Source organism: Mustela nigripes, chromosome 12, assembly GCF_022355385.1.
Source record: "Mustela nigripes isolate SB6536 chromosome 12, MUSNIG.SB6536, whole genome shotgun sequence".
Lineage (NCBI taxonomy): Eukaryota > Metazoa > Chordata > Mammalia > Carnivora > Mustelidae > Mustela > Mustela nigripes.
The window spans coordinates 51,844,608-51,855,866 of NC_081568.1; the positions used below are offsets into that span (position 1 = coordinate 51,844,608).

Here is an 11,259-nt window from a genome sequence, read left to right on the forward strand (position 1 = left end):
CAAGTCACCAATATGGATTCCTATTTTCAGATGCAGGAGGAGTCTCTTTGACCTATCATATATACACTATTCATTGATTGCTTCATTTCTGCATTCGAAAGGTTATTTGTGGAGTCCCAGCACTATACTTATCTATGAAGTCACAAAGGATACTAAGATAGAGGTCTTTCCTGTTGTCACAGTTTACAGATTAGAGAGATGAGCTCTTCCCTAATAATAATATAGGAAGAAGGCTATGATTATAATTTACAGCTGCAATTTCCTTGATCCTCCCTCTCCTCAATGAAAGGCTACTTTTTTCTGTGAAGTCATTTCAACCAACACCAATCTTTCCTCTCTTGGGAGTTTCATAACAGAAAAAACACTGAGGAAACTTGATAATAAACTAAGATACAACGACCCAAAAAGCCAGATGGTTCTTGGAGCTTATTTATTCTGTAACTGGAAGTTTGTACCCTTCACCTATTTTGCCTCTACCCTTAACTGTCTCCCCTCAGGCAAACACTAGTTAGTTCTCATGAGTCTATTTCTATTTTTATTGGTTGCTCATTTGCACATTTTATTTTTTAGATGCATTTGTCTTTGATCTGTTTTACTTAGCAGAATGCCCTCTAGGGCCATCTATGTTGTCACAAAAGGCAAGATTTTTATTTTTTTTCTTATGGTTAAGAAATAGTCCATTGTGTGTATGTGTGTGTGTGTGTTTGTACACCATATTTATCCATTCATCTATCAGTGGACTTATGGGTTCCTTCCATAACTTGGCTATTCTGAATGTTTAACCATAGGGGTGCATATCACTTTTGAATTAGTGTTCTCATTTTCTTCAGGTAAATACTCAGAAGTGAAATGATCATATAGTATTTGTATTTTTTTTAAATATTTTATTTATTTATTTGACAGAGAGAGAGAGAGATCACAATCAGGCAGAGAAGCCGGCAGAGAGAGAGGGGAAACAGGTTCCCTGCTGAGCAGAGAGCCCAATGTGGGGCTCCATCCCAGGACCCTGAGATTGTGACCTGAGCTGAAGGCAGAGGCTTAACCTACTGAGCCACCCAGGCGCCACCAGTATTTGTATTTTTTTAAAGATTTTTTTATTGATTTATTTGACAGACAGAGATCACAAGTAGGCAGAGAGGCAGGCAGAAAGAGAGAGGGGGAAACAGGCTCTCTGCTCAGCAGAGCAGTGCTCAATGTAGGGCTCAATCCCAGGACCCCGAGATCATGATCTGAGCCAAAGGCAGAGGCTTAACAAACTGAGCCACCCAGGCTCCCCTGTATTTTTTGTTTTTTGAAGAACCTCCATACTGTTTTCCAGAGTGCCTACATCCATTTACATTTTTAAAAACAGTGTACCAGAGCTCCCTTATCTCCACATCCTTGCCACAACTGTAATTTCTCATCTTTTTGATACTAGCCATTCTGATAGGTGTGAGGTAATATCTTACTATTGTTTTGACTTGCATTTCCCTAATTATGAGTGATGCTGAGCATCTTTCCATGAGTCTCTTGGCTATTTTTGTGAGTCTTCTTTGGAAAAATGTCTATTCAGGTGTTCTGCCTATTTTTAGTTGAGTTATTTATTTTGGTGTTGAGTTGTACAAGTTCTTTATCTATTTTGGATAGTAACCCCTATCAGATAAGTCATTTGCAAATATCCCATTCAGTAGGTTGTCTTTTTTGTTGTTGGTAGTGATCTTCTTTGCTATACAAAGCTCTTTAGTTTGATATAGTACCAATTACTTATTTTTGCTTATGTTTTCCTTGTCTGGAAAGACATATTCAGAAAAAATATTGCAAAGGCCAAGGTCCATGAGTTTACTAGCTGTATTTACTTTTAGGAGTTTTATAGTTTCAGGTCTTAAATTTAGGTCTCTAATACATTTTGACTTTATTTTTGTATATGATGTAAGAAAGCGATCCGGTTGCATTCTTCCACATGTAGTTGTCTAGTTTTTCCAACATCCATTTATTGAAGAGACTGTCTTTTTCCCATTGCATATTCTTGCCTCTTTTCTTATAGATTAATTTACCATAAAAGCATGGATTTATTTTGGGTTTTTAAAATTCTGATCCATTGATTTATGTATCTATTTTAATGCCAGTACCATACCGTTTTGGTTAATATAGCTTTCTGGTAAAGTTTCAAATCTGGGACTGTGATACCTCCAGCTTTGTCCTAAGATTTCTTTGGCAATTAAGGGTCTTTTATGGATCCATACAAATTTTAGGATTGCAATAAATGCTATTGGTATTTTTATAGAGACTGTACCGAATTTATAGATTGTTTTGGATAATATGGATATTTTAACAATATTCTTCCAAATCATGTTCATGGAATATATTTCAATTTATTTGTGTTGTCTTCCATTTCTTGTTGTTTTCAGAGTATAGGTCTTTTACTTCCTTGGATAAATTTTGTGCTAAGTATTTTATTCTTTTTGATGAAATTGGAGATAGGATTGTTTTCTTAATCTCTTTTTCTCCTATTTCATTGTTAATGCATAGAAACACAACAAATTTCTGTATATTAATTTTGCACCCTACAATTTCACTGAATTCATTTTTTCATTCCAATAGTTTTTTGGTGGAATCTTAGGCTTTTTATATATTAATATCAAATCATCTGCAAATAGCATTTTTACCTATTGCTTACCAGTTTGGATGTCATTTATTTCTTGTGTAATTGCTGCAGCTAGGACCTTTGATACTATGTTGAACAAAGATGGTAAGAATGGACATCCTTGTCTTGTTCTTGATCTGAGAGGAAAAGCTTTTAGCTTTTCACCACTGAGTATGATGTTGGCTGTGGGTTTTTCAAAAATGGCCTTTATTTTGTTAAGGTATGTTCCTTCCAAACCTACTTTGTCGAGAGCTTATATCATGAACGGATTTTGAATTCTGTCTAATGCCTTTCGACATCTATAGAGATGTTCATATGAATTTTATCTTTCATTTTGTTAATGTATCACACTGATTGATTTACACATATTGAACCATCCTTGCATTCCTGGAATAAAGCTCACTTAATAGTGTTGAATGATCCTTTTAATTGTTGAACTCAGTTTGCTAATATTTTGTTGAGAATTTTTACATCTATATTCATCAGAGATATTGGTCTACAATACTGTGTCCCTCTCTTTGTAGTATCTTTTTCTGGCTTTGGTATGAGGGTAATGCTGACCTCATAAAATGAATTTGGAAGTATTTCTTTCTCTTCCATTTTCTGAATAGTTTGAGAAAGATAGGTATTAACTCTTCTTTCAGTGTTTGGTAGAATTCATCTGGTCTTGGACTTTTGTTTGTTGTTAGATTTTTGAATACCACTTCAATTTTATTACTAGTAATTGGTCTGCTTAGTTTTTAATTTCTTCTTGATTCAGTCTTTGATCATGTATATTTCTAGGAATTTATCCATTTCTTCTAGGCTGTCCAATTTGTTGGCATATAATTTTTTATATTGTTACATATTTTTTATATTGTTATTTTTTATATTTGTCTTGTCACTTACAACTTTTTTCATTTCTGATTTTGAATCCTTTTTTCTATTTTTCCAGATTTTATTTATTTATTTGAGAGAGAGAGTGAGAGACCACAAGTAGGCAGAGCAGAAGGCAGAGGGAGAGGGAGAAGCAGGCTCTCTCTTTGCTGGGCAGGGATCCCAAAGCAGGTCCCTGGGATCATGACCTGAGCCAAAGGCAGCCGCTTAACCAACTGAGCCACTCAGGCACCCCCCCACACACACACTTTATTTTTTTCCTGATTAGTCTTACCAAAGATTTATTAATTTTATTTTAAAAGAATAAGCTTTTAGTTTAATCTTTTCTTTTTTAGTCTATATCATTGATTTCCAATCTGATCTTTATTATTCCTTCCTTCTACTAACCTTAGGCTTTGTTCTTTTTTAGTTCCTTGAGGTGTAAGGTTAGATTTAAGATTATTAGGTTTGAGATTTTTGTTTGTTTGTTTCTTAAGGTGGACCTATATTGTTATAAACTTCCTGTATCCCAAAGATTCCGAACCATAGTATTTCTAGTTTCTTTTGTCTCCACATTTTTTATTAAAAAAGATTTTATTTATTAGAGAGAGAGAGAGAATGAGGTGGGAGGAGGGAGAAGCAGACTCCCCACTGAGCGGGAAGCCCAATAAATTACTCAGTCCCAGGACCCTGAGATCATGATGTAAGCTGAAGACAGACACTTAAATGACATAGCCATCCAGGCACCCCACCAGGTATTTTTTATTTGCTCCTTGATTTTTTCCTTGACCCATTTGTTCTTAGTAGTATGCCTTTTAGACTTCATATCTGTTTCTTCTAGTTTTTTTTTTTTTTCCTTGTAATTGATTCCTAGTTTCATACTGTTGTGGCTGGAAATGATGATTTCTGTCTTGTTAAATTTATTGAGACTTCTTTTGTGGCCTAACATGTGCTCTATCCTAGAGAATGTTCCATATGCACTTGAAAAAGGATGTGTATTCTTCTAGTTTTAAATGGAATTTTCTGTATATATGTTTTAACTCCATCTGGTCTAATACGTCATTTAAAGCCACTGTTTCTCTACTGATTTTCTGTCTGGATATTTTATTCATTGATGTAAATGGGCTGATAAAATCCCCTACTATTATTGTATTACTGACAATTTCTCCCTTTTTGTTTGTTAATATTTGCTTTATTTGTTTAGGTGCTCCTGTGTTGGGTGTAGAGATATTCACAAATGTTATGTCTTCTTGTTGCAGTGGTCTTTTTATCATTATATAATGCCCTTCTTTGTCTCTTGTTACAGTTTTTGTTTTAAAGTCTATTTTGTCTGATAAAGATATTGCTACCACAGCTTTTTTTCTTACTTTCATTTGCATGGAATATATTTTTTCCATCCCTTTACTTTCAGTCTGTATGTGTCTTTAGATCTCAAGTATTCTCTTGTAGGATAGCATATAGATGTGTCTTATTTTTTTATTCTATTCACTTTGTCTTTTAATTGAAGCATTTATTCCATTTATAAAGTAATTATCAGTAGATACGTACTTATTGCCATTTTTAAAAATTGTTCTTTGGTTGTTTTATAGTTCTTCTTCCTACATTCTTTTGCTCTCTTTGCTTATAGTTTTGAGGACTCTCTTTAGTGTCATGCTTCAATTACTCTCACTTTATTTTGGGGGAGGTAATGTAATGGAAGTTTTTGGTTTGCGGTTACCATGTTGTTCATATAGAACATTCTAAGTATGTAGCAGTCTAGATTAAGTTGATGGTTGCTTAAGTTCAAACACAGTCTAAAAGCACTACATTTTTACTCTCCTTTCCATGTTTATGTATATGATGTCATATTTTAAGATTATTTATTTATTTTTAAATATTTCCATTTTAATTATGTGTCTTAGTGTAGCCCTCCTTGGGTTTAACTTGTTAGGGGCTTCCTGACCTGGAAGTCTGTTTCCTTTCTCAGATTCGGGACATTTTTAACTGTCATTTCTTCAGGTAAGTTTCTGCCCTCTTCTTTCTCTCTTCTCCTTCTGGAGAAGAAAATATGAATGTAAGTATGCTTGATGTGGTCTCAAGGATCCCTTAACTTATTCTCATTTTTTAAATTTCTTTTTCTTTTTGCTGTTCAGCATACGTGTTCTCCATTACCCTATCTTCCAGTTCAGTTATCCATTCTGCATCCTCTAATCTTCTGTTGATTTCCTCTAGTGTAGTTTTAATTTCAGTTTTTGTATTTTGGTTCTGACTAGTTCTTTATTATATTTTCTGTTTCTTTGTTCTGAGTTCATTCACTTACCTCTCAAGTTCTGTGAGTATCTTTCTGACCAGCACTTTCAACTCTTCGTCAGTTTGCTTATCTCCATTTTGTTAGTTCTTTTTCTGTGGTTTTGTCTTGTTTGTTTGTGGGAACCTACTCTTATGTCTCCTTATTTTGTCTCTGTGTTTTTATTTATCAAGTGGATCAACTACATCTCCTGATCTTGAAAGTAGTGGGCTTAAGTTGAAGGCTTCCTGTGGTGCCCTATAACACAATCCACTCCTGGTCACCAGAACCAGGTGCTCTAGGAATGTCCCCCGTGTAGGCTGTGTACACCCTCCTATTGTGGCTGTGACTGCTGTGGGCACAGTGGTGGGTGGGGTCCGCCCCTAGTGCAGTTAGCTGAGAGGCTTGATTATAGCACCTCTGGGTATGCTGATGTGTGTGGGGTTAGCTCCCCAGTCCTTGTGGCAGGGTTTGCTTTGGAGACACTGATTCCAGCAAAGGCCACCTGCCAGGTATTGTGGGAGCAGTAGTCTCTTTGAGCGGTTGCTGTTCCCAACAGAGGTAACCAGGCCAGTTATGGCAAGACAGGAGTCCTTCGGAGGGGGCTGGGTAGGCCAGAGTATGTAAGATGGATTTGTTGAAGAGTGATAGGTGAGGCAAGTATTGCTAGCAAGTGGAGAGTTTCAGAACTGGCTTTTGCAAGCATATAGCCATCTAGGCTGAAATAGGGTAAGAAAAAGGGTGCCCTTCAGCACTTCTGTTCCTTGAGAAAGCTTTTGCAGATTCTTGCCCCTCATGTTCAAAAATCAGTCAACAAATCTCCTTGTATAACCCAGGCACTTACCAAACTGGTTCTTCTGTGCAGACATACACAGTGAGTAATATAGCATGCTGGCTCTTCAATTAAAAGTGGAGACTTGGTTTCCTATGACCTTCTGGCTCTCCTGGAGTTAGGTCCTGCTAATTTTTAAAGCCAGACATTATGGGAGCTCATCTCAGTGCAGGCAACCAGGGATGGGGGTGCCCAGCCCGTTGTGCCTCCATGCTTGTCCTATCCCTCCCACTTCTGGGTAGTCACAGCAGTACTTTGGTTCCTAACCGTGCCTCTTCCCTCCTACCCTTCTTGATGTGGCTTTCTTTTTATGATGTTACTTGTTACAGAAGATATGTTCTGCCAATCTTCAGGTCATTTTCAGAGTGAGTTGCAATATATGTAGTTGTTACACCTCAGTATAGCTGTGGGAGTGGTGAGCTCAGGATCCTTCCACAACACCATCTTCTCTCTTTCTATAATAATCTTCAAAAAGTTCATTAATCAGAACATGTCACTTAGCTCATCTCCTCTTTTACTTTAAAGTGTAAACTCCTTTGCATGCTCTGCATGATATAACTTCTGTTATCTCAGCATCACCTTGATACCCTGGTCTATCCCCAGATGCTAGGTATTCCAATTTTTTTAAAGAAGATAATGTGTCCCTTCCTCAGTGTCTTCTGTTATATACTCTGGAATTAGAAGTTGGTGTCTTCTAACTTTTAAACTTCTTAAATATCACCTCCTCAAAGATGTCTTCCCTCAGTATTCTAGTTAGGTTTCACTGTCCCTGCTGTTCTCCATCACATAAACCATAATTTGTGATTATACTTTTCTTTGCTCACTTGATTTATAGTGTTCTCTATCACTAAAATATAAGGTACGTAAGGTCAGAGATAGTTGATAGTAACTGATAGTTGGTAAGCAGGCAATAAATATTTGTGGACAGAGTGAATGGATTACAGTTATGTCTCCTTCTTCATTACAGAGGTTGCTTATCAGAAGTCACAAAATAAAGTTGGTCTCAGTAGTGATTCAGTTACCCAACTTGATGAGGTCACACGATCTGTTTTACTGTACCTTTTTTCAGGTATCACCACTGTCCTGACAATGACCACCCTCAGCACTATTGCCCGAAAGTCACTCCCCAAGGTCTCCTATGTTACAGCAATGGATCTCTTTGTGTCTGTTTGCTTCATCTTCGTCTTCTCTGCTTTGGTGGAATACGGCACCCTGCATTATTTTGTCAGCAACCGGAAACCAAGCAAGGATAAAGACAAAAAGAAGAAAAACCCTGTATGTATCATTTCTCATTGGGATCACTGAAATTTTTATGTAAAAGGGCTCCTGGTTTTGTTTTGTTTGGTCTTAGCCTGTCTGCAGGCTAAAGCTCAGCACTTTGGGCTCCCAAATGAAAACAATGTATGAGTTTGGCCAGGCCATAAGAATTAATTTTGGTCATTTTTTACTTGTAAGAGGCCTGATTCACTAAGGCAGACTCTTACTCTCTTTATTTCATAGGGGTTACAAACACTGTCGAGACATGCATTTATTTTCTAGTTGCTGTTATTTTAGGTTTCATTGATTGTCCTCTTTCTGCTCCTTACTGTAACATTCTTAAATCATTGATGTTTTAAATTAACATTTTCACTCAAGGCTTTCTATTAGGAAGCCACAATGTTCTTGAAGTTTCAAAAGATCACCACACTTTTGCAAGTAATTGTGTGTGTGTGTGTGTGTGTGTGTGTGTGTGTGTGTGTTTTACCACCAGAGGACTAAGACTGGTTTCATACTCAAAATGTATTATTTTGTTTTTAAATGAAATGGATCATCTATTGTTTGGGCAAGTTACTTAGCTTCTTTATGTCTTTATGTTCTCCTATATAAGACTAGTATTATAAAAAATACATACCTTAAAGGACTGCTGTGGTAATGAAGGTAAAAAGCATTACCTGGTACCTTACAAATGAAAGTCCTTACCATTAATAGTGATGATGATGGTTGATGTTCATAATTTATACAGTTACCAACTTGGATTGATTTCCGTGATTTGGGAAAAGGTAAGATGACTTCATCTTGCCACCAAACTTCAAGTAGAGATGCTAAGACACAAATATACAGGCCTCATGCAATTATCCTTTAAAATGGATGTTGAAGAGAACAAGTAGCTACCCACTTACACACATGAGTGTAGTGGCTCTCTGGCTTCTAGGAAGCTCCATAGAAGTTAATATCCATTCCTTTCTAACTGAGGGGCAAAGGAAGTCACCCTAGCTTCCTGAATTTATAGACCTTCCCGGTCTGTCATAAAGGCCATGAGGTCCTTGATAGTGGCTAGCTCTCTGACCCACCAATTTTGGCAAGGACTATATTTTAATGAGGAAATACAGATGATTCTAGGTTGTATCCTGATGGATCTCCAAGAACCCTGGTGAAATTCTACAAATGGCATACATTTATCTGAATGTAAGAATCTGTAACAGGTAAAGAAAAAAAGCATTAATTTTGATGATTAATACAAAAAGAAATACTTATCCTTAATTTCCCAAATATTCATTATGCTTTATGCAGTCCTTTCCTTCCCTGTCTTGTTTGCCTCTCTATCTTTGCATTTTTTTCTATCCTTATTTTATTTTCCTTATTGTGTTTTTAAAAAATTATTATTTCTCCCCATCCTTCACTTTCCATCACATTTTTCCCCAAAAAGAGGGTTCTGTGACACTCAGCATTATTACATGCCAGTATTAACAAGAATGTGAGGGTGAGCTCATAAACAAAAGTCCTTTGAAAAAAGCCCTTATGCCCTAATAGCTATATCATTGCAGAGGGGATTAAAGAAACTGAAAAAAATCAAATTACCTGAAAATTTTTTGCATTTTCCTCTTGTAAGCCAATTAGATGATTTACCACAACTAGAAAGAGCCTAAGCTATAAATGAAAAGCTTACATTTCATTTTTCCATTAAATATACCCATTGGTTCATTGTGTTAACACTTACCTAGTAAAGCTTCCTTGATGTTAATTAGAAAATAAAATCAAAGTACTTTCATACAGGGAAGTCAGGCGATGGAAAGAAGCTTCCTCACAAATGGACAACACTGGCTTTTGTATTTAGAGAATTGTGGGTTAATTTATTGAAATCTCCAAATTCCATTTTCCAATTTTAGGCACGTACTTTGTTCCAAGCCCAGAATTGTCCTTATGTGTTTATAATTTCAGTTCATTTTACTATGTTTTTAAACTGTGTTTTTAATTTATCTTATTTTGTCTTTTTCTTTTCTTTTTTTCTTCTTTTAATTAAAAAAAAAAATGCAATTCTCTTTTCTGTCTACAAACCCAAAGCTTCTTCGGATGTTTTCCTTCAAGGTATAATGTTTTTGGAATGAAAATTCACTGCATGCAACTGCTGAATTTAATTATTAACGCTTACATGGTGTTTCGATTTTTTTTGTTGTTATTTTTTAGTGAGTAGATATTTAAGCATTCTATGAGAGGTAAGATGAAGAAAGTTCTATAGATTTCTAGAGTTGAGTCATCAACCCTACACTAATTCTCAGAGGTTCGATCTTATAAAGCTATAAGCTCTAGGACACGTCGTTAGGAATAAAAGTCTTCTTTAAACATCAAAGTCAAAACTTATCCTCCCTTCTCAGATAAAATTCACTGACTGCACCTATCATATATACCATAAATGCTCTTAAAATGTAATTTGGTAAATTCTAATGCAAAACGGGATTGTTTTTTGATAAGTAGCTTTAATAATCTCCATTGTTCTGAATTCTGAACCTATCAATTCTATAAAAGTAATATTCTCTTTGAAATGCTTTAAGTTAAAATACCCATCCCTCCCTCCTAGGGTAATCCAGGGGCCTTTTGGCTCTATCACGCAATAATGCATTGATATTTCTTTTTCCAGTTGAATTGGGATAACTTACTCAGAGACACTAGGGTTCATATTTATAATATCCTAAAATTAACTCTTCCAAATTAAATTAATCACTGATATTTATAGTACTTTAATAATTAATGTGGCAACAAAAATTAAATTATCATTCAATTAATTGGTATTTGTTTCTTCTCACATAGTAAAAAGGTGGTAGCATTTTTTTCTAAATAAACATTGCTGACATTCTGAAGCTTCTAGCTGCTGAATGATAGACAAAACATAAGCCATACTATTCGTGGTATAAACTCAGAAAACTCCTATATTTATATATATTTTAACATTTTCTTTTAATAGCATTTAGTGCATTTGCTCAGTGTAATGGGGTTTACTATTTGCCTATAGGTAAGCATGACACAAAATTTGAGTTCAAAATTGATGCATTTTATTTCTCTGTTCTACTCACATGCAACACCATTAAATGCCTTCATGTAACCAACCTCACATCTAATATTTACTAGACTAAGATTCCATGTAGTTGTTTGATTTAAATCTTTAAACTTTGAGTTCTTTTGGTGTTCAATCTTCTTGCTATAGCTATTAGCTTATGGTATTATTTTCAGCTGCACCGCTTAAGCTCAAAATTTGAAATCTGCAAATGTGCTATCCTTCTAAGTTCAATTTTACCATTGTAGATCACGATTTCATAGCAATTCCTGAGTACTCATTTTCAGATTCATCATTCACCTTGGTGACATTATGGAGACCTAATCTAGGATTTATCAAGTATAACTAACTCTTATTCCTGACCCTTGTCTCAG

General features: G+C 35.6%; 1 protein-coding gene across 2 annotated transcripts in view; it reads left to right on the forward strand.

The window, feature by feature from the left end:
- GABRG2 (gamma-aminobutyric acid type A receptor subunit gamma2) overlaps positions 1-11,259 on the forward strand; it is a 104,945-nt gene that overhangs the window by 91,699 nt on the left and 1,987 nt on the right. The window contains exons 8-9 of one of the 2 annotated variants that reach the window (XM_059417306.1): positions 7,646-7,851; positions 9,898-9,921. In XM_059417306.1, coding sequence (XP_059273289.1) covers positions 7,646-7,851; positions 9,898-9,921 — 230 coding nt within the window. The remainder of the gene's footprint in view (positions 1-7,645; positions 7,852-9,897; positions 9,922-11,259) is intronic. The other variant, XM_059417307.1, reaches the window with a different exon arrangement.